Source organism: Blennius ocellaris (assembly GCF_963422515.1).
Source record: "Blennius ocellaris genome assembly, chromosome: 3".
Lineage (NCBI taxonomy): Eukaryota > Metazoa > Chordata > Actinopteri > Blenniiformes > Blenniidae > Blennius > Blennius ocellaris.
Genome location: NC_137652.1, coordinates 26,550,222 through 26,577,815, shown reverse-complemented (window position 1 = coordinate 26,577,815; position 27,594 = coordinate 26,550,222). Strand labels below are relative to the sequence as shown.

The 27,594-nt window shown below is 43.7% G+C and overlaps 1 protein-coding gene across 1 annotated transcript; it reads left to right on the top strand.

Annotated features, from left to right (window-relative positions):
• Positions 1–51: 51 nt before the first annotated feature.
• On the top strand, positions 52–18,431 carry slc2a15b (solute carrier family 2 member 15b; the record flags this gene model as incomplete). Its single annotated transcript, XM_080520854.1, has 12 exons — positions 52–96; positions 2,330–2,428; positions 4,844–5,004; positions 5,096–5,220; positions 6,994–7,139; positions 8,302–8,434; positions 8,509–8,696; positions 10,453–10,563; positions 10,765–10,866; positions 13,608–13,683; positions 14,998–15,125; positions 18,204–18,431. The coding sequence occupies 12 exons, from the start codon at positions 52–54 to the stop codon at positions 18,429–18,431; spliced, it is 1,542 nt and encodes a 513-aa protein (XP_080376980.1).
• Between the last annotated feature and the right edge of the window lie 9,163 nt (positions 18,432–27,594).

Below are 27,594 nucleotides of genomic sequence, written 5' to 3'. Positions count from 1 at the left end.
GGAAACGAGCAGATCACACGCCGGGGAGTCATTCATTCATTCATGACTTAAATGGCGGAGGAACTATTGAAGGAACACAATGGAAAGAGCAGCGCGGTGAGTGACGGTTTGATTGAAATGTGGGTGAATGTGGACATTCTCCAAATACTCTGAATGGCCTGAGCAATCTTTGAATTAAAGGTATTCAAGCGAAGATTTACCGAATGCTACTGCAAACATTCATAAACTCTAAACCAGGGGCCTTAAACTCAAATCATCTGGATACACTGTCATCTCTAACACAGATTTTCTATTTTACTCCATAATATCTAATTTAATCTTTTTAATTAACTCAATTTTTTTTACAACATTGGATCTTCTGCTTCTTATTCTACTACTACTCTTCTGTCTGTGTCAGTTTTTGTTAATAGAATATATTTTGCTCATTTAGATTGCACATCCAAGTCATCCTGTTAGTGGAAAGTAACACAAAACAGGTCTTAAATATAAATATTTGCACTTCACATTGTAGGACATGAGAAGTTACCCGCAGCTTTGAGTGTATACGCTGCTGTCACGTGTGAAGAGCTGCACATCTGACAGATAATGAGTTTAATTTGATGCTGACTGGATGTCATTGTCTTTTCCGGGCTATTTTCACGTGTAGACATCTAACTTTCTCCATCAGGCTATTTCCAGATAAATTAGCTCCTATTAAGGAACTGTGCCATTACTGTTCAGCCAGAGCCGTGGGTTTCTCCCCCTTGTAATAACACGGCAGTATCATATTTTTCACATTACCAACGACGTGCTGACGGGTTTGAAAGTTTGATGTTTCCTGGGTGCGGTCATGTGCAACAGCTCCCGGTCCCCTCGCTGCTCCGTGTGAAGAACACTATAATCCACCTGAAGGTCACCTCAGAGGTCGGCTAAGCCCGGTGTGTGGAATTTGTAATCGCAGCCAAGAGGGTAGCGTCGGGTCATTTTATAATGAAAACACAGGAGGCAAGCATGTCTGCCTTTGAACACTCATGTGACTCGGGGACGGCGGCCTCGGCGGGTGGCCGGCAGAAGTACCCGGCATGGGAAAGAAATTGAAAAAAAACAACTTTTCTCAACTTTTCTCCAGCTCTGCACTGTCCTGCTGAGACGTCCAAACTTCTCCCAGTGTTGTTCTGTTTGCAGGCTGCACACGGGTAAACCAAAGGGACTGGAAGATGAAGATTTTTTTTGTACATATTTAAGTTAATAATTAAGTTATTAAATTATTTTTGATTGAAAAACGGACATTTTAGATGAATATCAAACAAGTGCAGTCGCCTCAGAGACACAGATATGAACAAGATTTGCGTGTTATAATGTCTTTGCACCCTCGTAGATTGTCTATAAGTCAGGTAATATCTATTTTCAGATGTAATAAACTGTCAAACTCCCTTCATCCAATTTCATCGTAAGTGGGACGGACTGGTAAAATAGTGCTATATTACTTTTAAACTTTGTTGTGGCGCAGAGTATATGTGATGAAAATGTCACAAATATTTAAAAAAAACAACAAACAATTAGTATAAAAAAAAATTACAACAATTTCAACATGAAGCCAATTTCAATGAAACCTTCTGGTGCAAAAAGCAGTGAAACGTCCCCAAAACTTCTCCGCTAACTGTTGCATTGTGTTTTTACAAACATGAGATCGGAGGTGAATCTCAACTGTAAAACCACCGATATGGAGGATAAAACTAGAATACGGACTGGGAGTGGAGTCACTCTGGAAGCCGCCGTGTGAACTGAGCAGAAGAAGTGTTTACCGTGTTTACTGGCATCGTTTTCCCGCCGTCTCTTGGGACGGAGTCACAAGCGTCTCCGAAAAGTTCTCCAAATGGCTCCAAGCACCATTGTTCTTTAAAGGGAAACTCAAAACCTGACGAAAGTTTTCATTGTTGTGTAAACAGGTACTGAGGCTACTGCTAGTGTTCGACCTTTCAGTTCAGCTCTCTTGTCTTGTGTCCACGACTCTTAAGAAATATGTTTAAGAAAAACCAAAAACTATGTTTTCTTTGAAATTTTTGGAGCAATTTTGACAATCTGTTTTGTGTTTTGACTGTATTGGAGCCTCTTGCAGGTCGAAGGCTTCTGGTTAGCGTTAGCATTTGGGGATAGGGAAGCTAAATGGTGGAAGGGCCCAGAAGCACCACGTGGTTTCTGCTCTGGATTCTTAAAAGCATCGTACTCTAAGTTTTCTTCGACACGTGCAAGTCAAATTTGACCAGTTGGTCCTGAGATCAAACTGGACAACTTTGATGGACGCTGTACTGCGCGGCTGACGTTGTCCTCCTCTCTGTGCCTCCCTCAGCACCTCACCAAGTCCCTGCTGGCAGTGGCTTTCCTGGCCTCGTTTGGCAGCTCCATGCTGTACGGCTACAACCTGGCCGTCGTCAACTCTCCCGCACAGGTTTGTCTCGTCATCCCCTAGAACGGTCGCCGTCACTGCTGCCAGCATCAAACCCTAAAAACCCTTAAAGTCCTTTTCCAGAACTGGTTCACAGCTCGTTGTTCTGGCAGTGGGACGGCGTGTTGTTGTCGAGCGCTGTCATGTGGGCTGCTGTATCAGCCTCGCCGTGTCATCCGTGTCCCGGCGTTTTCATCCGTCATGTGCTTGCTTCTGTTCCGTCCACGTCGGATTTGATGCGACGGAGCTGAGGATCATTCCTGTTTGGCCACGGAGAGAGTTCCAGGTTCAAAGCCACTTGCCACTCCAGGATTGAGGACTTTGTTTACGAGCGTGCTGCCCTTATAGCTCCTGTACAACAACCAGGGTGGAGGGTCTATTGGAGGGTCTATAGTTTCACAGCAGCTCTTTGGGTTTGTCAGAAATGACTTTACTAGTATTGCTTCTGTCAGGCTGGAAGGAAAAGCAGATTTAAACAGTCGTTCTACACTCCAGTTACTCTTGAAATATAAATTCCTGACGTGAAATAACTTGTCACCTTAAGAAAAAGTTCACATTTATCCAAACCACCTCATACGCTTTTGTACGTTAGTATCAGCATCCATTAATATCCTCTTCTTTTATGTCTTCTAATAAGGCTATGAATAAGGAAAGCTCCTTGATTTTCTGAAATCAGAAGTGTTATATAGTTTCACGTTCAGCAATGTCACAACATCTCCCCGTACCACAGATATCACGTTTTCTCTCTGAGAGCAAGTCTTCATCACTCACCTCCTCAAATCGACTTACATCTTTTCACACGCATGACATACTGTGGACTGTATCATAAAGTATGATTGTCCCACTGATTTAAATCAGAATTGTGTCTTGATATATTTGAAACCATGCTCTAATCATGTGCAAAAAAAAGAAAGAAAGAAAGAAAGAAAGAAAATGATCAAAAATTCACACTATAAGAATATGATTGTTTTATTAGTGGGAATCTGGGAAGTCACACTGCTTCATGATAAATCTCGTGTCGGATGACACAGCGCAGCTTTACACTTGCAACTCCAAATTACAATAAGAAGACAGAATAAGAACAAACCTTTGCACTATTCATGTGCCGCTCTTATAGTGGTGAGCCGGATCCTCATGACTTTTATCTGTGGACTTATGAAATATTTTACGTGTCACTGAAGGACACAAGCTCAAAAAAAACAACAAAAAAAAGCACATTGCAAATGGAAATCCATCTGCTTTCTTTTTTCCTCTCACGTCCCATGGGTGGATGATGAAGTCAAACTTTCAGTCAGACTTTCAGATGAGCGTCAAATGTGTGCTACAAATCAAACTTTAGTTGTGGCAAATCACTCAGGACGAGAGGAGAGTTAAATTACCTTGTTTTGTGTGATTTGGGCATTAAATTATAGTACCAGAGCTAAACTTGTTACCGACATTCACAACTGTTTATTCGAGGCTGCCTGGCACAGTTAAACAGCAGCGATTCAGTTTTAGTGTCACGTCGCGTGTTTCCATCAATCACATGATTCATCTGTCAGCGGATGAAGGTCGGCTGAAGGTCAACGTGAGACCGAGCCAAGATCAGAAGATCAGCTGCCGACCGTGCTCAAAGTCATTCTTTGATTCTGGTTCATCAATTTGTGCGCGCGCGTGTGTGTGTGTGTGTGTGTGTCAAATCAATTTACCATCCACACTTAGCAAAATGTTGATATGTGGAGCCACATTCTGAGTGATCTACTGTGCTTTTCTGCTCCAAAACATCTGCAGAGCAGGAGTGTTGAACATGTGGTCGAACACCAGCCCACAGGAGAGTTGGAAAAAAAACAACAACAAAAAAGTAAAATTACAAAAATCTAAATTGCCCAGTGGGGATTTCAGAATGAATCAGAATGAATCCAGGTCATCGCTGCATTGTTTTCCTGGACGCCCATCGTTCATGCAATCGTTGCCTGACATTCACTCCTGAATGTGTTCAGGTAAAACAAAAAAAGAAAAAAGAAGAAGGTATTTGCTCTTGTCCCCGTGTCATTGAAACACAACAGAGGCCTCATTGTTGCGCTGCCGCATGAACCTGCATGACAAGTGAGGAAAGCTGAAAGAATAACTGCTGTCATTCTTTTCAAGCTTGCAGTTTATGACCCTTTTTCCCCATCCAATTGACTTTGACTGGATTTTGACTGGATTAATGAGGTGATGGTGTCACATTTTATAGCCAACATTTCTATTCGCCACGGCTGTAGAGTAAAATGTGTGTGTGTGTGTGTGTGTGTGTGTGTGTGTGTGTGTGTGTGTGTGTGTGTGTGTGTGTGTGTGTGTGTGTGTGTGTGTGTGTGTGTGTGTGTGTGTGTGTGTGTGTGTGTGTGTGTGTGTGTGTGTGTAGCAGAATAAATTTCTTGTGCATCTTTCTACCTGCAGTACATCAAAGACTTCTACAATGAGACGATGATAGAAACGTACGACTGGGTGCCGGACGATCGTCTCCTCACCGTCTTGTACTCGCTCACCGTGTCCATCTTTGCCATCGGCGGGATGTCTGGAGCCCTGATGGTGGGCACCCTGGTGACCAAATTTGGAAGGTAAGTGGGTCTAAATTAACCTTATAAATGCGTCTCAATCTGAGCTTCAGACGGGACATTTGTGGATGAAGTTGATCAAAATGTCCAACAGGAAAGGGACCCTGGTGAGGTCCACCATGCTGGTGTTCATAGGAGGAGCTCTGATGGGCTTCAGCAGGTGGTGCAGAAACCCAGCAATGGTCATTGTTGGACGCTTCATCACGGGGATACACTCGGGTAGGCTTGTCTCCAGCTCATCCTTCTTTCCTAACACACTGAGGAACATGCAAACTCTTAACAGGAAAGCCCATGTATCGTGCATGAGTTCTGATGAGAACATTCCGGGTTCAAGACGGGCTGGAGCTCGAGGGGATTCCTCTGTGTTGGGGGTTTGCATGTTCTCCCTCAGGGCTCTTCCACCAGAAAGAACCAGGAGCTGGTTCAGGGCCGGTGCCTTGTTCTTAAACAAGCACCGCCAAACAAACCGGTTCTTTTTCCAGCATTAACGGAGCCAAGTGAGAGCCACGTCACTCCAAAACGTGACACGTCACTGATTTCAGTTCGTTACAATGACGTGACGATGAAAAGCGTAAAAAAAAAAAAAACGACAAAGGAACACTGGCCATGGGAGCGGAACTGGAATCGAACCAGGTGGAGAACATGAAATCTACCAAAGACCTAAAAGAGAAACTGATGGCTTTGGAGAAGGAGATGGAAGGAGGAGGAAAAAGAAGAAGCTAGTAAATTCTACATTGTGACGGGATAAATTGTAGTTGATATTGAACAAACCAAACACCAAATGATATGTTACAGAAGAAATGCACCTATTTAAAGGCACATAACTGAACCAATATAAGGATGTGTGTATATATATATATATATATATAAAGAGGTATACAAAATAAAATTCCACTTCAGAATCCACAGTTTCGAACCAAACACAGTTTGGGCAACATTATTAACTTCAGGAAGCGACTTATTATATCGTTGCCTTATTTTTTTTCTCTATAACCACTCCAGACCTCCGTGTTCGCTGTAGATTTCAGAAAGCCGGTTCAGCTGCTCTTCCGCCTTGTCAGTAGCGAAAACTCCAGCAATAAACTGCAGCGATAACTCCGCCCCCACCTGTTGGGTCTGGCTCCATTGGGCCCGGCAACCAGGTGGGGCCAGCAGAGCCCCGCTTTAGCCCCTGTTTGGACGGGACTTTGTGAAAAGACAAAGAACTGGTGCTCAGTCTGGCCCCGGCTCTGAACTTCTTGTCCGTGTGCTTTTTCTCTACCCTCGGTGGACATTAGGTTAATTTCTCTAATTGCCTCTCATTTGACTGTAAATCTGAAGAAATGTGAGCGTGTGACTGTGTTTCTATGTCTGGCCTGTGATGGACAGGCATCCTTTCTAGCTTAGGTTGCCGAATTAGATTTTCCACTTCTGAATTTACTCAGGAATTTAATTTGAATGAACGTTCTTTTAATTGGAATCAAGCGCGGAGAAACGAATACAGAGACTAAGCCCCCTTCTCTTCAAGATGAGTCAGTGGATCTCCTCCAGCTTCCCGTGACTTGGAAGAAATGTTGTCGTCAAATAGACGATTGGTCCTCGATTTGAAGAATTTTTAAAGTTAGAATCAGACTACTGATGCTGTTTTAAAGCTACTCTCTTCCACCTGTCGACAGCTGCTGATTAGAGACGTGATTTTATTCTATAATTATCTTCAAAACAGGAAGTTCATCAAATTTAGTACATATGCTTTTTCTTCTCTCACTTAAAACTTTATTTATTATTTTATCTATTTCATGTATTGCCTTTCACGAAGTCAGGTGTTGCTTCAAATAGGAAATGAACAAAGACTCAACTAACATCATGAAGACGGTAACTAATTCTTGAGGGAGTTTATAGGAAATAAAGTTCAAATACAGTTTTTTTTACAGTGGATATCAGGATGTTTCCAAGTGTTCGTGTGTTATAAAGAGAAGCAGTAAATCCCCTCCCCCCCTCTTTCCTTCTCTGCAGGGATCTGTCTGAGTGTGGTGCCGATGTACCTCGGGGAGCTCGCGCCCAAGAACCTGCGAGGCTTCCTGGGTCTGGTTCCCAGCATCCACATCTGCCTGGGGGTCTTCATCGCTCAGGTGCTGGGACTCTCCGAACTGCTGGGAAAGGTACTGATGGTGTGGCTTTCAGCAGCAGAGCCTGACAATACCCGGTGCTCCCGTTGACTTGTGTAGATCTGTGTGATGGGAAATACATTCTGGCTTGGTTTTTTTAATTAATTTGTACAAACTTGTGCAGCTCAGTGAGGCACCAGCAAACAAGTTACACCAGAATATAACGTTGAAATCACAAGAATTTACTCAAACTGATGAGATGTTATTTGTTCTATTTTCATGTTTTAAATGTTTGGGGGGGGTTTTTTCTTCACATTTGAGACCAATTAGGGCGTCACTGTGTTTAAATGTCTACACTCACTTAAGTATTTGGGAATTGAGCATTTCAACTCGTTTTTGCTTAATATTTCAAGACCTACATTTAAAAAAAACAATTTTTTTTACCCCTGTGTGATGTTTTAAAGTCTTAAAAATGCAACTTCATGTTTTTTACATCAAACAAAAAATTATTATTGAAGGATCCGAGCCGGAGCAGAGCTTGGCGAGAACCCTATTGGAATGCAAGAAATGGATTTATCTATTATTATTATTATTATTATTATTATTATTATTATTATTATTATTATTATTATTATTATTATTATTATTAAGTGATGCTTCCACTCACTGACTAGCAAAGATGCCCCCTTCAGCGCCGCTTCCAGCTTTAATTATGATCTAAAAAGGCTATAATTCTCCCTTTAAAAAACTATCAAAACCCTGGTGTCTCGTCCTAATCGCCGCATAGTTTTCATTAGAAAAATGTAGCGTTCTGTTCATGTTATTAACTTACAGCAGGCAGCTTGACAGAAACAAGAAAAACACCCAACATGACTGAACATTGGTACTTTCCCCATAAGAATTCACATTCAGCAGAACAATGTGCTTGATGTTGGAAGCGATCATGAATTTCTAAACTTTGTCATTCATGCTTCGGCCCTCCAGCTTATTGTTCTTTCTCATCAGGTGATGCCGTTTCCACCGGCTCGCTCACAATATGTATCGCAGAAGTACAGAGAAGCCTCAAGCTGAAAACTAACAAAACCGGCATTCTCAACAAGAAGAGTGCTGATCTGTGCATTATAACTTCAGATAATTCATTGGCAGAATACCGAAAAGTTGCACGTTGTTATTCCAGCCTGGCTTCAGTGAGGTTTTGTGTGTTCGTCCCACACAGGAGGAGCACTGGCCTTTGCTTCTGTCCCTCATCGTGTTTCCCACCTTAATCCAGCTGATGTTGTTGCCATGGTTTCCGGAGAGTCCGCGGTACCTGCTGATAGAGAAGGAAAACGTGCACGCCACCATCGCAGGTTAAGGAGCTCCTTGTCATTTCGCGAGTCCCCCTGACAGCGTGCGTTCCACCTGAACCATCTTCTGTCTGCAGCCTTGAAGTGGTTTCGCACTAAAGCCAACATCCAGGCCGAGGTGGAGGAGATGCAGGAGGAGCAGCGCTCGCTGTCCTCCATACAGACCCTCTCCGTCCGCCGCCTGCTGACGGACCGCTGCGTCCGCTGGCAGGTCATCACCATCGCCGTGGTCAACGTCGGCATGCAGCTGTCGGGAATCGACGCGGTGAGCGGCGCGAGGGTGTTTTCGTGATGAAACCACACACACGTGCACGTTGGATTGTTATTACGTCAAAATAAAACCACCAAGTCCCAGGAGAACATGGACTGGGAGTCACCACACTCATTGTTCTTATTGTCCATCATTAGTTTAAAACGTTTGACACAAAGGCAGCACATCGAGTTTTTAGCAGTTTTTAACATTATTTGCTCACTTTCTCACACTTTTTTTTTTTTCATTTTGCATTTGGTCCTACATCTAAGAGTAAAACTCAGGAAAAACACTGGACGTATAAATAACTCAGTACATTAAAAATGTACATCCATTAAGATAAGATAAGATAAGATAAGATAAAATACGCCTTTATTAATCTCACAGTGGAGAAATGTACTCGTACATTCAGCTCTTAAGGACACTCATGAGGAAAGGAAAGACAAGGAATGTGCAAACAGTTAGTAGAATAGAGGTATCTTATATACAATGACTATCAAATAGGACTAAAAATAAGATAAAAATCACAAACTATAATAAAGTATAATAAGTTCTAAAGTAAAATATACATAGGATGAGATACAAGGAGAATAAACTATGATGGGGGGGGGCAAAGTGTAGAATAAGTACAATAGACAGACTATAGTAAGAAATAAATAAGTAAATAAATAAAAATTATGTCTTAAATAATAATATAATAATGCTTTTCACAAGAGTTGTCAGGCCTGGGGGGCCATATCTGCATCCACTTTAGGTTTAACAGCTTTTTGTGCATGTTTATGAAAAATATTTGGTCTTGTTTTACCTTTTTTCATTATAATCATCATTATTTATATGCATTTCCAAGATCCCTTAAAGCAGGGGTGTCAAACATGAGACCCGTGGGCCAAAACCGGCCCCCGGGAGGCTCCAGTCCACCAAGACAATTGTAGAAGTTTCAAAGAAAGCACAGATTTCTAAGGCGTCGTAGACACAAGACACCCAAGCCGGTTGGTTTTGTGTTGAGATTGTAGTCAGTTTTGGTTACAAATTGTTTGCTTTTGTGGAAAAAATAGACATTTTCATCACGTATACTCCGCACCATAACAAAGACAAGTTATTTTACCACTATTTCACCAGTCTGGCCCACTCCAGATGAAATAAGAGCTCCATGAAGGTCCCGAACTAAAATGTGTTGAATGCCTCTGATTTAAAGCACCTTGAATTGTCCCGTATCTCAATGGTACATTAGAAATAAGCATCTTATCTGTGCGAAACGCTCCTGTTTTACGGATGAAAATTACTCCTTTTCTTTCTGGAAATTCCCATTTTTCAAATTGGTGCCAACTCTTCAACTTTCTTCGCCGTGTTTGTTCTCGCGTCGGCATTATGTACGCCCGCTCTAATGCGGCAACGGTGATGAAAGGCGATACGTACGGTTACTAAATCAACGAGACAGCGTCTAACTGCACCGATCACCGTCTTGTCCACACATCATCAATGATGGATGTTGCATCAGCAAAGTGTGATTAATGAGAAAACACAAATTAATTTCAAGGGGAGCGCTTGTCAGGAGTCCATGCTGATGAAACGTTGTATCTCAAAATGCACGACTGATGGTCGAGCGCCATGATAATGATCACTTTGATGAATCGCCCAACAAGAAAAGTCACTTTTTTTGGCTCCTTAAGGAAAAAAATGACAAACTTTTAATTTGTTTCAATATGTGCGCGCGTGCGTCTCTCTGGAGTTTCTATGTAGCTTCAATGGAGTTTCATTGACTGAATTTCAGATCTGGTTCTACACAAATGACATATTCAAGAATGCAGGAATCCCGGATCCTTATATCCAGTACACCACGGTGGGAACCGGTGCCATCGAGGTCTTTTCTGGGATGCTGGGCGTGAGTAAACACGGCCTTCCACTCTCTATATCTCACTGAACCTTTTACTGGATTCTCATTCAATGATGGGCTTCGTTTGTTTGTTAAAGTGGATCATAGTAATTCAAAAGTAAGTGGAGACTCTTCAAAAGAAGAGCGTATCGTGGGGGTTTGGTTTGTTGGGATGTTACAGCGCGTGCCGCCTCTTTCTTCCTCACTCAGTGTTTTACCATCGAGCGTCTGGGCAGGAGACCCCTGATGATCGGCGGCTTCCTCTTCATGGGTCTCTGCTGTGCCGGGATCACCGTGTCTGTCCTCCTACAGGTGGGTGTCTTCTGCAGTCCTGCCGCTGGACAAACACAGCATCGCACTGAGTTTGTGTCTCGTGGAAAAATACAGGTTGTGTAAAACTCGCCCACGACACTTTCTGCAGCCGTTCGACTGTGTATTTGCTTCACGGAGTATTTATACCTAGTTACTGTACCTAAGTAGGTTTTCCAGGTATCTTTTCTTCTCGAGGACTTTTCACTCTCAACACTAAAGATAAACATCTTGACTCTCATCCTTACAAATTCAATTCAATTCAGTTCGATTCAACTTTATTTATACAGCACCAAATACAACACAGTCATCTCGAGGTGCTTTTAACAGAGAAAATAGAAAAGCCCAACAAATCCACATGAGCAAGCAGCTTTATTTGTGACTGTGGAAAGAAAAAACTCCCTCTAATAGGAAGAAACCTTTGTAGAAACCAGACTCAGAGGTGGCGGCATTCTGCTGAGAGGAGAGGAGAGGAGAGGAGAGGAGAGGAGAGGAGAGGAGAGGAGAGGAGAGGAGAGGAGAGGAGAGGAGAGGAGGGGAGGGGAGAGGAGAGGAGAGGAGAGGAGAGGAGAGGAGAGGAGAGGAGAGGAGAGGAGAGGAGAGGAGAGGAGAGGAAGACAGAGGAGAGGAGAGGGAAGACAGGGAGATAGACTGGGTGGGGAGATACAAACCTTGATTCGGGTAATCGGCAAATGTCTCGTTATTTGTTTTAACCGCTATGAAGACAATTCAGAGTTACAGTGAAGGAATGAAATCAGCAGATGGTCACAGTTTCTGCTTCAAAATGTACAATGTCGTTTCGAAATGTAATGAATATTATTAATAATAATCACAATAATCATAACAATAATAATCATAATCATAATAAGTTGAAATAATAATAATTAAAATAAATAAAAGAAAAATGTATTTAATTTATAATGCACTTTACATTTAAACAATGTCAAAGTGGGACAAGAATCATTTAAAAGGGAAGTTTAAAAAAAGATTTGAATGGTTTTCATAGTGTCCAGCCAGGATTCATTTTAATCAGAAAATAATTCATTTTCTGAATCAAACCTATGACACAATTTCATAATGATCATGCGTCATTAACCAGGTGAATCCATGCTGACAAACACAGTGTTTAAAAACCAAGCGTTATAATGGTGTATCACTCGCTATGAACTCAGTGGTTATAAACGTGGTTCACTGAAGTAGTTTTATGCCTCAAAATAAAAACAACTCCAACGTCGTCTCTCAACTTTAGTGCCCATGAAAATGAGAAAATCTTGAAAATTCAATTTGTGGATCTCTGCCAATGATCTGTCCTTCAGTGCTGCGGGAGAATGATGGGAGGAAGAGTACGACTCTTTCAATTTCTATTCAGACTGTGTTTGTGTGTAATCAGCCTTATTTTATGGATGAAATGTGTTTGGATGGATGGGATATTGCATTTCTGTGTAAGTTAAATATTCATTCCTGCATTTAAAGCCTGTACGTTCTTACTTTTACCCGAGGGAAAAATGATGAATCTGTTTTTTTTTACTTTTGAGTAGTTTTAATATATAGTTACTAAGAGTCTTTCGCGTAAACCAAATTAAACTGACTAATTACTGATAACAACATAAGAAGGTGATTATGTGCAGTGATGAAGTGAATGTCATCAAGGTTGCATGTAACATAAAGGATAAAATATGGATTTCATATTTCAACATAAGACAGAAAACTAAATAATTAAATAACACTTAGTGCAGATGTTATGGCTGCAAGAGACACAGAATCACGGGTCACATAACTTCCTATTTCACAGTCCGAGATCCGGCAGGAAAGAAAGAAAGTAAAGAGAGAGTAGAGACCAAAAGAGAGCGACGTGGAACAAATGAATCCAAAGGAAGTGAGAAAAGTGGCCTCGTTTACACAACGTTTAAAGGGAAAATGCATCGCTTTTTGTTTCGGAGAAGTTTTGCGTTTACACGGCAACGTTTTGACAATGACGTCCGTGAACACGGAAGAAGACGATGTAGTTTGTACGTTGGGCCACTAGTGGGTGCTGCTTGTTTTAGAAACTTCACACAAAGAACAATGCGCCATAAACATTAACAATGTGACGACATAGACGTTGTTATTGTCCAGCGACTCGCGCATGTGCATGAACTGTTTACGACGGCCGGGGTGCGACACCGAGACGAAGCCTTTTCAAGAAGTTGCACCTTGGAAGTCGTTGTTAAAAATGTTGCAGTGGCTCAAAGCGCCGTTGTCGTGTAAACAGACCCTCGAAACGCACTTTCAAGTGCATTTCAAGTACATGACAACACTTGAAGGTGTTGTTGTGTAAACAGGCCTTCATCAGAAAACGACCCAGAGTCAGTTCCAGGTTGAAATCAGGCTTAAAACGTTCTGATCTGATCAAGTTTACACTTTATAAAAACTTTCAGGTTTGATCGGGGTTATACTTTATCAACTCAGAAAGTTTTAAGCCTGTTTTTAAAACTAGCGAGCATCACTTTATTCTTCTAGTTATATAGTCTCAAGCAAATACACATCAAAAACAAATAGTCGGTTTAATAATCATATGCAAAGGAAATATAGGAGAACAGAAAGAAAAGCAAACCGAGAAAAAGTTAATATTTTTGGAAAATTCCTTTTGACACCCATTATTAAACATGTATAAAAGTACGTCATTATGCAGTTATATCTAGTTTTATATCCATGTAGTATATTGTGCAGCTGTTTTGAACCCATCGCTTGTGTTTGACCCGCAGCCTCATCTGTCCCTCCTGCGTTACGTCAGCGTGGGCTGTGTCGTTGGGATTATTGCCGGCTTCTGCATCGGTCCAGGTAAAAAAAACAACAACTTCCAACTCCATGAAACTTTTAACCTGTCACACACACACACACACACGCACACACACACGCACACACGCACACACGCACACACGCACACACGCACACACACACACACACACACACACACACACACACACACACACACACACACACACACACACACACACGCACGCACAGTGTGCAGTGTAAAAGGTAACACTGCTCCCTGGTGGTCGCTCGCACAACAGCAGGCAACGGGAAGCGGGTCTCCTCCCTCCCGCACTGCTCCTCTGATGGTGAGGAGAAATGTTGTTTCATTAGTCTTGTAAATTAGGAAATCACAACTGCCACGCAGCCATTTGCACGCTGGATGAGATGAGTGAAGTGAATTAAGAGGCAACAGTTTACGGCGTTCGGAGCCACGTCGGGCCGACCTGCGAGGATGATGGATTAGAAGGAATCCGGTTTACACAACGTCATCAGTCAAGCCGGCGGAATCTATACCTCGGCACGCGAGGATTTCTGTTGCCGCAATTAAATCTTTTAATGGCTCATTGTTCATAAGCTCGCCGTGATGAATACGGTTTCCTTTCAGACGAAACCTTGCTCGCACAATGACACCCTCCCATACGTACCGCAGATGCTGACAAATTATGGCCTGGTTATGGCTTTGACAATATTAAACCTTCCTCTCTGCAGTTATCATGCGCAGATAATGAGGACGTCATTTGGAAAGCTGATCATTAGAGGTTTTACTAATGCGTATTTCTCCTTCATGGCTTTCACTCCAAGCAATGAAGAATCATGTGTTTAACGCAGAAGCAACATCTCGTAGATCTTCCATATCAAACTAATGAATAGTACAAGTTCTGGATAAGTCGTCTTGTGGTTCAGAATTGGATTTTTGCCAAGTTGACGAAGACCCCTTGTCTGACTCCGATTACTGGGTGGTAATGAACACATAATGAAATAAAAGTAGAGTAATCCAACAGCTCTCCGTCCTGAAGAAGGCTTCCGCTGTCTTCTGTTCATTTGGAATGGCTGCCAAGAAATAGTACAGAGAGGGAATATTGATGAAGTAGAAGATGAATGAAGATGCTGAAGTTAATTTCACGACACCCGATAGATCCACACAGTTGTTGTGCCGAGTGATTAAATATGATTTGTGTCTGTGTGTGTGTGTGTGTGTGGGGGGGGGGTTCTTTCTTTTTTTTTAACGGGATGCTTAGTTACATCAAAGCAATAGGTTTAACTCGCTCCGAGCTGGATGACGTCGCTTGAAGTGTTTCCTTCCGAAAACGACACAAGCTTTCTGCGTCTTCACAGCCGGCGTACCGTTCCTGATCACCGCGGAGCTCTTCAAGCAGTCTCACCGGCCGGCCGCCTACACCGTGGCCGGCTGCCTCAACTGGGTGTCCAACTTCACCATCGGCTTCGTCTTCCCCTTCCTCGAGGTGAGAGCCAGCTCCTGTACCGTGACGACCGGAACGTTTCAATTGAAAACACGTCGTTATTGTTTCGGAATTGTTTCACATTTGCGCTGCGACGTTTTGAACACGATGCATGAAACACTGAAAAACCATGCAGTTTTCCTCCGGGGCCACAGGTGGGTGCTGTTGGTTGTTTTCGTAATGAAACCATGCAGGGAACAGAACACTGTGAACATGAACAATGGGAGGACACAGACTATCAGTGACTGTCAACTATAAAACTACCGAGTCCCAGGAGAACGTGGACTGGGAGTCGTGACCCTCTGGAGTCAAACCTTGTCCTTATTAGCCATCTACTGAGCATGTGCAGAAGCAGCACTGCCGTGCAAACGAACACCCAGAACGCAATGAAAGTTTTCCACTTGTTTTCCACTTGAAAACGCTGAATGCGTAAACAGGGCCTGAATCTGAAGCCTCTCTAAAGCTCACTGGCCAGACTCGGTGCTGGAGAGCCGGTGTCCTGCATGTTTTAGTTCTCAGGTCTGCTTCAGCAGACCTGAATCTAATGATGACATCATCACCATGGTTGTGAAAAAGCCCAATAAAACAAGCGTTTCGTTGCAATCAGCTGTGCTGCAACTGGGAGGAGCTAAACCCTGTAGGACCCCGGCCCTCCAGGACCGAGTTTGGGCACCCCTGAACTAAACTAAACTAACCATTCATTATTATTATTATTTCCCTTTTACAACTTCCTTTTCTATATTGACCAATCCTATTTCTAGGGCGCAGAGATGCAGCCACATTACGGCACTCTAGGGAGATTTCCAATCCCAAGTCCGCCTCTCTGACCTCCAGGCCACCAGTGCCCACTCTTCAATAACCTCCCCAATAGTATTGCTCGATGGACAAGTGGCACTTTTATCTGCACCTGCTTAAAACTTTACTGATTAAGGTCTTAACCTTGAAATGTGTTGGACCTCGCAGAAACTCCAAATTATTAATCAGGTTTATCGTGCCAAGCTCCTTGCCCTCAAGGTTTCCTTTGTTTGAGTCTTCGGCGGGATCTCCACAGAGATCTGGAGGCTGCAGGATCTGCTGTGGCTCCATTCACAATGTCAGACAGGGAGCTGTTATGCTGTGAGCCGTGCGGCCTGGTTTGAATGGAAGCGACGCCCCAAATACCAATAAAACTTCCAATTAATCTCACGACCTTGCTGTCTGTCATTGTCCTCCGGGACGTTCCACATGAACAGTAAAGAGGATAATGAAACGCTCAGCGTGTTTATATCACCGCAAGTCTGCATTTTAGCATCTTATAGCTCGGTGATTCGCTTTAACAGCTGAAAACCTTCACTGTTTGTCCACCATATCAGTTTACAGAACAAGGCAGCTGCTTAATAACGCTCCCATTTCTTAGACCAGTGGTTTCCAACGTCCTTGAGATTCATCGTCCGGACTCTAAGAAAGGTTGTGACTCCCTCTGCAGACCAAACACTGCTGGTCACACCCTGTTAGTTTACCAGGGTTGCTCTTGTATACAGTTCAATTAGAGGTACGGGCCCCCGTGTCATAACTGGCAACCCAAAGGGAGGGTGGGGTCCCCACCCACCTTTGACACGCCTCTGAAAATAATACACATGACTGATTTAGAACGTTTGTCCACCAATATCAAATAATTGGGAGGAGTTCATACAAAAAGATTTATTATGCGACGCACAGCTTTAAGTGTTTGTATTGTTCATGATTGCATTGATTTCTAACCTGTATGAGTCGCAGAGATTCTGCTGTTTTCGTGGGGAAAAGCGTTTTGTCATCTGGCTCTACGCGACTTTCATCTGTATACTGACTGAATGGTGGCAGACACAACACAACACAACACAACAACACAACACAACACAACACAACACTGAGACCTGAGCTGAAGATATCGACGATGCTGCCATGGAGCAAACTCGCTCCAAATCCATGCTGTCAGGGTGAATTTGTGGGAAAAAAACATGTATGAGAAGTTTTATTGACATTTAACTGCATTTTGCACCAGACGCTTTCACTCGAATTGGTTTCACGTCCAGATTTGTGTTGGTAGTTCGGTTTTAATAAAATATAGACACTTTCGTCACATAAACTCTGCGCCACAGCAAAGAAACGCTTAAAAGTTTAAGTTTAAAGGTTATTACGGTGCTATTTTCCGGCCCGCTCGAGATGGAAATTGTGCTGCATGCGGCTCCTGAGCTAAAACGTGTTTGACACCACTGATCGAGGCCACGTCTGTCACTGGAGCTGCTCCCAAAGCAGCTCGGCGGTCCATCACAGGGGAAACAGAGTCGACATTCACAGACACGGACACCAAATAGGAGGAACCAAACAAATCATCCTGATTTGTTTTTTCCCAATGACGTGGAATTTCCCTTCTTCTCCCCATAACTTACGTCTTTGTTCGAAATGAAAACGAATGTTTTCTCGGCGGCTGGTCGATGTGTCCGTGAGCAACTGTTTCCAAACTTCATGCGGTGATGAAGTGCCATTGTTTAGTGAACAGCTTGTTCAGGAGCCATCATGCGGAACTAATTCATCCACTAATTTATAAAATAATTAACTTACATTAAATGACTTTCTTTTTGGGTTGATTTTGTACTAATTTGCTTAGATTTGCTTTAATGGCTTCATCTTTGGTGTTGTTTTCACAGATTTTATGTCTCCTTGTAGTTGTTTTACCATGGAAATGATTCTATGGCCCCAAACTTGATTTCTTTTCCAATTTCAACATTCGGAGTGAGAGAAGTCTTAATGACAATCAAAATGTTTTGGTACGAATGCTTCCTGGACTAAAGACTGAACTCGTTGGAGATGTAGAAATTCAAACGGTCCTGGAAGTACAGAAAAAAACAACGCTCTAAAACATTCTTGTTTAAATAACTTAAAGACTGTAAAAGACTGAAAAACAAGCTGATGGATTGACACAAATACACATTTTATCGCTTGTTTGAAAAGTTTTTAATCACTTTACCTGCCGGGGCCTTTGAGTTTGTATGTATTTTAACAGAAGCACTTTCTCATTTTTCTTTCGTCGCACAGCTTTTATTTGTTCCTTTCCGTCCACAGATCGCCATGGGTCCTTTCTGTTACCTGCTCTTCTGTGTGATCTGCTTGGGAGTGGCCCTCTACACCACCTTCATCATTCCCGAGACCAAAAACAAGACCTTCATGGAGATCAGTCAGATGTTCGCCGCCAGGAACAACATCCTGGAGGAAGAGCTGACGTCTAACGGTCACCTGAAGCTGGCTCTGATGAACGGATACGGAACCCTGGGCCAAGTCGATGAGAAATAATGCAACAGCTGGAAAAGCCGGTCGGCCGACTCGTTATTGGTATGGCGGGGGAGCGAGGGGGAGCCGCGCCGCCTTCAATCATTCGCAGAAAGTTGGGAAAAGACTTCTCCGTGTAGCCAGAGTGGCTTTTCCTCTCGAGTCTAAATGGATCTCGTGTGTGTGTGTTTTCTGAGGGGGAAGTCACATGTTCATGTATTTCGAATCGACCATCAGACACGTTTTAATCCATTTCTCGGACTCCTTCAAGCATGTGTGTCACAGCGGAATTGGTTTCTCACGATGCTCTCACAAGTTTTTACCCTCTGACTCAAAAACCTTATGACACCGAAACATTTTAGTTTTACTTCCAATGAGCTCCTCTCATGAGTTGATGGCACACGTGAGGGTGTGCGAGACTGAAGGTATGCAAACAATTTGTGCGACGTTTCGCCGGATCAAGGTCACAAGACAACATGTGACTTGTGCTATATTTACTGTCACTGTACATTTGCACCGTCTGGCTCATGGTGAATGTGAACAAGCTACTGGAGGATTTTGATTTCGCGTTTTCATCTTTTGTTACATGATTTTGTGCGTCTTTATGTGAGAGACCTGCATTTTGTGACTACTGTAGTAGTCCTTTCACATGTCAGAATATACGTACGTCTATGTAAATCTTGTCGGGGAGTAATTATTTATGAACTATGTGTCAGTGTATTGCAAACCTCATCAACCCATATCTAATCGAAACATAACTGGAAGCAACAAGTGAACGGACTGAGGCTTGGATTATTTGAAATGGACAGAAGCAGCATGGGGAACTGTTGATGTAAAATTCTCATTTTGACCCAATGGACAGTTTCCTGTCACATAAAGAGGAGAGAGTCCATCCAGCTTGTGATCGGTGCACAGTTCCGCCTGTTTTTCTGGTGGTATGAGCTGCATTAGTGCTGATGGCAGAGGCTGCTTACACATCGAGGAACCCACTGCGACACTGTACCAATGTTGTACAACAATATTTGCTCATCTCTTTCATAAAAGGTGTTGCAGGACAGTGTTAAAACACATACTGAGGACCAGTTTAAGCCACAATGTTCTCAAGTTAAGACGGAAAACTTCCATTGCGTTTTGGGTGTTTGTTTACACGACATCGGAGCTTGAAGCCACTGAAAACACATTTTGTTGAAAATGGCGCACAAAGCACAATTATTTGAAAACACTCCGATTCCATTATCATGTAAACGGGGAAAAAAAACACAACTTTTTCACAAGTTCTTCTGCACATGCGTGAGTAGATGGACAATAAGAAAAAATATTCCTCCTGGGAGTTGGTAGTTTTATAGTTGATAGGGAGCAAAACAATCCAACTTGGTCGTCTATCAATACAAATGTCTGTGTACTGACATTTTAATGCTTGTAGCGTGTTGTTCTCTGCTGCACTTGCATGTAGATTTATTACAAAAACAAACAACAGCACCCACGAGTGGCCCAATAGGAAAATGACATCATTGTCAGCATTTTTGCTGCTTCCGTCTAAACGGACATCGTTTTCAAAATGTTCAAAACATTTCAAAACGCAACTTCCTGAAATGAAAAAACTGTGTTCTCACAGGAAATGTTGTCAGCTGTAGTGCGTGTGCACAGCAGCAGTTGTCTATCTGAGCTTTTTCAAAAAGTTTCCTTTTCCTCTATTTACATGGAGTAAAAAGTTCCACCTTGGGAGCCATTTTCATAAAGTTGTTTTCACTGGCTTTAAGCATCGTCATGTGAACGGACAAACAAGATGAAACCAAAGTTTCACATTTTCACCATAAACATCATGTAAATAGGGTCTGAAGTTGCTATTAGTGTGAATATGTCTGTGACGAAGCAGAATAGAAGATGAAATGATGAATATAATTCATATTTCTTGTGTTTCAGTATGAAACATCCTCCCCGAGTTTCACTAAAAGACACCATGAGCACCTCTTGACCTTGACATTTATCATAAACCGTGCAGTGAGGTCACAGTGTATAAGGAGAAATGTTGCAGTGTATGCCAGCACCATGACTGCAGCTCTCTGTTAATGTCGCAAATCTGCCAAACCATGTGACACGCGATGGCAAATTTGGGAGTCATACAGTATGTTGAGAGATGGAAAGCGCTGCTCCTCTCGCTCATCTCTTCCCACTGCCTGTAGGCTGGTTGATCCATCTGTCAGCCTCTGCAGACAGGCCCCACAACCCCCAACTGAGCCACAATGGATCCGTGTTGTCACACTCCTGCCTGTCCTCATATCACAGATGAACGAAAAGGGGGTCGGCGGGGGCCGGCGTCACAAATATCAGCATATTAGCCGGATTTGTTTTGGCTGCGTGGTGGACTGCCCCACTGCACTTCTCAGACAAGCTTACTGTCTTGGCAAAAAAAAAGAAAAAAGAAACGAGGAGAAAAGGTGAGGGGAGCTGGTGATGGAAGGTCAACCTTTGCAGTTGTTGATTTGCTGCTGAGAGACAAATGGACACAAGAGTTTCAGTCCTGGTAGAAAAGCACAGGCGGTGTGGCTGTTCATATGTAACGTCACTCTCAAACAAAGGGCTCCTTGTCACAGGGACTACAGTATATTTCTGTGGATAATGCCACAGTATTGTGCACATGTGAAAAGTCACGCACGCACACACACACACACACGCGCACACACACACACACACACACACACACACACACACACACACACACACACACACACACACACACACACACACACACACACGAGGAAGCTCGCTGCGCCTCGGGCTGGCAGAAGCTATAAATCAAACAAATAGCATCACAGCCTGGCGAAGGAAGCATTCCAACAGATAAAATGCTCTCCCACACAACAAAGCCACACTCACTGCGTAATTAATTGCAACAAATTACCTCTTCCTCTCCCTGTCGGCCCCCACCTCTCCTCTTTTACGGCACCGACAAGAAGCGCACTGCGCGCTCGGGCGCACGGCTCCCGTGTGCGTGTGCGCACGGAAGCGCACTGAAGCGCACGCGCCGCCGCGCGCCATGGCACCGTTGCGCGCACGGAGGCGCACGCGTACGCGCGCGCGCGCACGCCCGGCCTGCACCCTTCATAAGTGCTTTAATGTGGCTTATTGCAGTGTGCGGTCCCCTTAGCCGTGGAAATATTCGCTTGACGGATGTGCTTTGTCGCCGGCGCTCCCCGGCGGAGGGCGGCTGTCAGGGAGGAGATGATAACATTAACAGGGAGGCAAGGCGATGACAAATGCCTGTTATCAGCGAACGAGGCCGGTGACAAATCGAACGGCAGCGCCCAGGCAGCCCCGGCGCGGCGTAATAAAAAAGAAGATGGATGGCACACCCAGGCAGGGCCCGCGTTAATGCGATTTCCACTGCTCTCCCTGACTCCCAATTAAGGCTGGGGGTGTGGAGGAGGGAGGAGGGGAGGAGACAGAGAGTGTGAGGAAGGAGGAGAGAGCTGTGGGAGGAGGCAAGGCTGAGATGGAGATGAGAAGAGGAGCGGATGAGGTAGAAGTGCCAGGGCGCAGGAGGGATGAGGTGTCTGTCTGCTGGATGTTACCGAGGACGAGGACAGAGACAAAATGGAAGAGAGGAGCAACAGAACATGCAGCTTTAATTGTCTGCAGGTCCCACCTGCTCCCTCCACCACTCTCTTTTATTCACATCTCAATCAGGGCCAGGTCTCCGAGGTGCAGGTGGAACATCACTCCACTTATTCTCTGAGTATGAACCTCCACACACATACACACACACCCACACACACTTTCTAACTCCAGAATATAAAATATTGCCGTTGTGACAGGTAAATTCCTTTTGATTAGCGCTATCAGAGGTGTCAGCTCAGACCTACATCCTCCTGAGGTTTTCTATTGGTTCAGGATTCAAGGCCTGTTCCCTAAATCAGTGCTTATAAAAACAGAGCTGACAGACAGCTCATGGCTTATGGGCAGACAGAGCCATAGAGATGAGCTACGGCTCTGTCCAGGATGACTGTTCCAACTCATCCTGTCCGAGGACCCAGATGTTATCTCTTTACTAAAAGGATCAGTGCAGGATATTGAGAAATTGCTTCAGGATGAGGGGGCATCTGTGCCCGAATACCCAAGGGCTGCTGTTTTGTCACTCTGACAGTGTTTTATAAAAGGCTGAGGAAGCTCAGAAGGCTGCAGAAGCGAGTCCCATATATCTCCTGCTATTACACCGGGGCTAGAAAGAGAGGCTTGAAATGACAATGAAATATAGCCCTGGCTCGAAGGGAGAAAAAGAACAGGGTCTAAAGAGGGACGGCTGAGTCTCCCCAGGAGCCTGCAGGGGCTGTGCTCCAAATCAGAGACAGATGCACAGCAGTCCCAGACACCAGCCCTGCGCTACACTGCAAGCACACAGAGGTGAAAAGGAGAAGATATGTGGTTCAGAGAGGGAAGTCCTCAGAGAGAACAGCCACTCGGTGCCTTTGCTGATATTAGTCTGAAAGAACAAGGAGAAATTAGAGCCCTGCAGGAGGAAGGGAGAGGGAGAAGTGTGCAAGTGGGAGGGAGGGAGGGAGGGAGGGGGGGGGGGGGGGGGGGTAAAAGTTCAAACTCGGCAAGGACCCCTGCATCATTAAGTTGTCAAGTGGACGGGAGGCCCCGAAATATGACTTGGAGTTATTGCCAGAGCCGGGGCTGATGATATAAGAATTACAGTACATGGATCATAGCCGGATCGATAGGTAGACAAAGTCATTATGGAGGGGCTAGAGTTCAATGCCTCCCTGGGGCTGCGAGCAGGGACAGAGGACTTGTATTTATCACCATGGCAATGTGTGTAACACACACAACACACAGGTGGGCCGCTGTGTAGTTATAGTTTGCTTGTTGCTCTTATTTCCAAAGCTATCTGTTCCGGCCGTATTGATTGTCCAAGTCATCTGTGGCCGCGGAAATCTCTGCATGTTCCTTCCCCCGCCTGACAGTTTGCCCACATTTGTCAACATGTTTGCTCGCCGTGAAGGATGCCGGCACACACGTGTGTTCACAGGTGAGCTAAATGTCCTGGCGCATGCACATCGTTCAGCGGTGAGCATTTGTCCTTCCCTGCTCTCTGTCTCTGCAGCAGGGGGAAGCAGAGGGATAGGGAGCACGAGCAGGGCAGCATCGATCCTCTCTTTGCCGAGAGAAATTAGGCATGAAATTAAAGCTCCCATCAAAGGCCAGGGCTGGCACTGTCACCTGATCCAGCACTATTTATACTCCCAGGAGGTGATGATGATGTCTCCATCACACTGATGATAACAGGACAGGGAGAGAGAGAGAGAGATGGAGGCAGAGAGAGAGAGAGAGAGAGAGAGAGTTTCTCCCCTCCATCCACAGTGCCACTGACCTGCCATCATTTATACTGCCAGGGCTCAAGTGCAAGGTTAGCACCAGCCTGAGCCCCCATAAATCATGGCTCTGCTGGACGGAGAGAGGCCGGGGTCGGCGGCTCTCACAGCCAACCTCTGCTGATGACAGAGTATTTATAGATCAGGAAGGAAAAAGGCAGCGAGGAGGTAGGAAGGAAGCAGGACGTGTGTCTAAGTGGCTTGTGAAGAAGTGCACACGCACAACTACATCTGCGCTGGGACAAAATACATCAATCGATAGCGAGATATAAACGTGCCCCATATACACGCTGCAATATACTGAATTGCATCAGTTACCCTGCACTGTGCATTAAAGATCAATAAGTTAAGATATTTGGCCGATTAGATGCTGGTCTATTAGTTTGATGTGAGTGTCTGAGGTCACAACATGTGGCATCAGAAGCACAAAAGCAAAAAAGATCAACAGAAAGTGACAAAAATAAACAACAAATTCAATAAACTGCTGGTGGGAACATGTGATAGAGGGAAAACAAAGCAAAAATCAACCGGTGTCAATTAGGGGGAAAGAGGAATAAAACATGTGAACGCCATCTACATAAGTGTGGCTATTTATTGCAAATCCTATTCTTTTTTCTTTTTTTCCCCTTCATACTCGTGAGAGAATGTGAGTGAAGTCACACTGAAACACATTCCAGAGCTGCTTTCTGCAGTGAGGTGACCTCTCCCCGTGCAAAGGACGCTGGGAGTTGTGAGAAACCCAGGAGACAGCAGGGGGAGCTCATTAACCACATAACACACACACACACACACACACACACACACACACACACACACACACACACACACACACCTCAAGTGGCCAACTTATTTTTTTATTTTTTTTTTATATTGCCTGCAACACTCAGTAAACCAAACGTGAAACATGCTTGTGGATCCCCCAGAGTGAAGCAGGTCCAGCATGCTGCTGTAATGAACAGCAGCCTAAACACAGCGGCTCCGGTCAACCACAAGATGATAGCTTGTTCTTGTTCCAAACACTTTTCTTTTCTGCCTGCAAGTTTGACACACGGTTTCCACCTCGAGAGGGGAAGAAGAAAAAAAAAAAAGAGTTTGAACAAAGACAAATGATCTGAAAACATGATTTTCTGGATCAAAAGGAATCCAATCTGTGGTGAAAAGGATCAACTTTTACTTCACTGTCCAAATGATCATTAATGTGTCATGCTGTAATGGGGAACAGGAGGAGCTGCAACCTGAAGTGAAATGTATGTTCAATAAACTGAAATCAAAAGTTACTTTTATTGGGTTTCGTGTTTTAGATGCTGAGTTACTCTTAAATCAATGAATCTGTTTCAGGCCCGGTGAGCTTGTTCGTGTATTTACTCTAATAAATATTTGACAGTGGTCACGTGCAGTGATATTGAACCATCTCGAATTATGTAGTTGGATTACATTTCATTAGAAAGCAAAAATGCATGAATATTAGCTTAAGTAAATGAACCCCTGTTAGAAATGTATGCCGTTTTCTCCATGTAATCAACTGATTTTGTTATTTTACATTTAGATTTAGATTATATTTATGTTCCATTCATCTTCTATATTATCCAGGTTAGAGTTGCTGCTTTTAAAATGAGGAAGAAATAACAATAAATATAATTATGGGCCATTTGGACTTTATGATACGCTGAGAAAAATCACACATATTTAAAACTTTATATTTAAAATAATGTCAGTAAATGATTAAAAATAAAACTGTAAAATGTTAGAAAGTCATATGTCTACATTTGATACACTACTGGCTGTTATTGTCCCACAATATGATGCGTTATTATTAGAAAAACATGGCTTATAAATGTGTCATTTTAAATCTGGTTGAAAATACTCAATAGAATGCATATATTTGAATATAGTGTCAAATCAGCAGAATGCACTGATGTCTATAATACTGTGAGGAGTGTTATATGAGCGTGTTTCTATAACTCTCACAAATGCAAGCAACCCTGTAAAACTATATTTCAATTTCAAGCACCGATTTAATGAATTTTGAAGTTAAACAAATAAAGTCACCAAATATGATAACTTGTCTGATAAAGAGGCGGTACAGGGGTGTTGAACAAAACCAGCCTGCCAAAGGTTCTAATCTGGCCAAACCACCAAGCAAAGTGTACACATTTCAGATAAAACAATGGATTTCTTTTTTTTTAAAGAAATGTCTTAAGACCCATGCTGTCCGGATGAGTTTGTAAAAACACCCACAATGCAACAGCTATAGGGGAAAAATCGTTTGACATCAAAATGTATTTTGCACTGGAAAGTATCCTCAAAGTTGGCTCATGTTTGGTAGTAATTGTTTGGTTTCGTGAAAAGATTGTCATTTTCATCATGAATACTCTGCACAAAGAAAAACGTTCAAGTTTAAATTTAAAGGTTATTATAGCACTATTAATGGTCGAGTCCACTCAAGATGAAACTGGGCTGTATGTGGCTCCTGAAGTAAAATATATTTGATATTCTTTGGGTTACAATTAAAATATTAAACAATCACGTGTGTATTTCTAATTTTACATGCCAGGAACCGCTTTAATATAAAGCAGCTGAACAAAAATGTCAGTGCAAAGTTTGAGGAGTGACGTACAAAGAACATATTTATCTGCTCTAGTGGTGTATGATTGTTTTGTTATCTTAGATTACACTGCGTTCTGATTCCATTATAATTTCCTCCCACAATTACAAAATGACACCCCCCCCCCTCCCCCCTCCCTCCTCCTCCCCAGCTGAGCAGCCCTCCTCAGGACATGAAGGTCAGCGTGGCAGATAGGAGGAGTGTTTGATCGATAAGCGCCACCCTCCCCGCGGCTCACCGACAGCTCCTGTCAAGTATCCAGCAGGACTCCTATCAAATGGATCAACTCCTCGCCCAGCCAACCCCCCCACCCCACCCCCCCCCACCCCACCCCACAGCCCACCCCTCACTTTAAAGGAGAGCTGTCACTAAGTGCCACTGTCACATACCAGTCAGGTGTTTTCAACGCACTGATAATGTGCCAAAGAATCTCACAGTGTGTGTGTGTGTGTGTGTGCGCGTGTGACCCCTCTGACCCAATAAGGCGCTTATCATCTCACATCAAGCAACAAAAACGATGAGATTTGTTTGCCTAAACTGGATCCAACAGAGCCAGAAGAACAGTTGAGAAGAGTCCTGACGCTGAGGACACACACACTAAAACCTTTGTCTGGGCTGCTCTCCGTATGTCACTTCTCAGTGACCCTCATCACAGATGTCGGAGGCGGACGAGACCTTCGTGTGAAGCCTGACAAAACGCTGTTTGTGAGTCCTGCGGCCGCCATAAGGTCCACATTCTTAGGTGCTTAACACATTGACGACTGTGTCCTTAAAGTGAGGTGCAGCAAAGCCCACAGAGCTGGTGTGTGCATGGGTGTGCGTGTGTGTGTGCGTGTGTGTGTGTGTGCCTTAGAGGTGGGGGTTTAGGGTGACAAGGAGATAGTGTCGCTGATTGACACGTGAAGAGTAACTAAAAAATGCTCCCCTTTGGAATGCGACAATCTCCCAGCGTCCCATGTTGCTCTGCGTTCGACAGTGAATTGTTAAAAGCATTCCTGGCTGTTGGGGCGAGGGTGAAAAGAGGGTGAAAGGAGATGGTCTACTGCCGGAAAAAAAAAAAAACAAACGAGGGGGGGGGGGGGGGGGGGGGAGCTGTTGTTTACCCCTAAACTCACAGGTCTGCAAACATGACAACACACAAATGAAGGAAAAGGGGTGAAAATCTGCTTGGCGTTTAGTCGTCCACAGCGTTTCTGTGACAAACGGT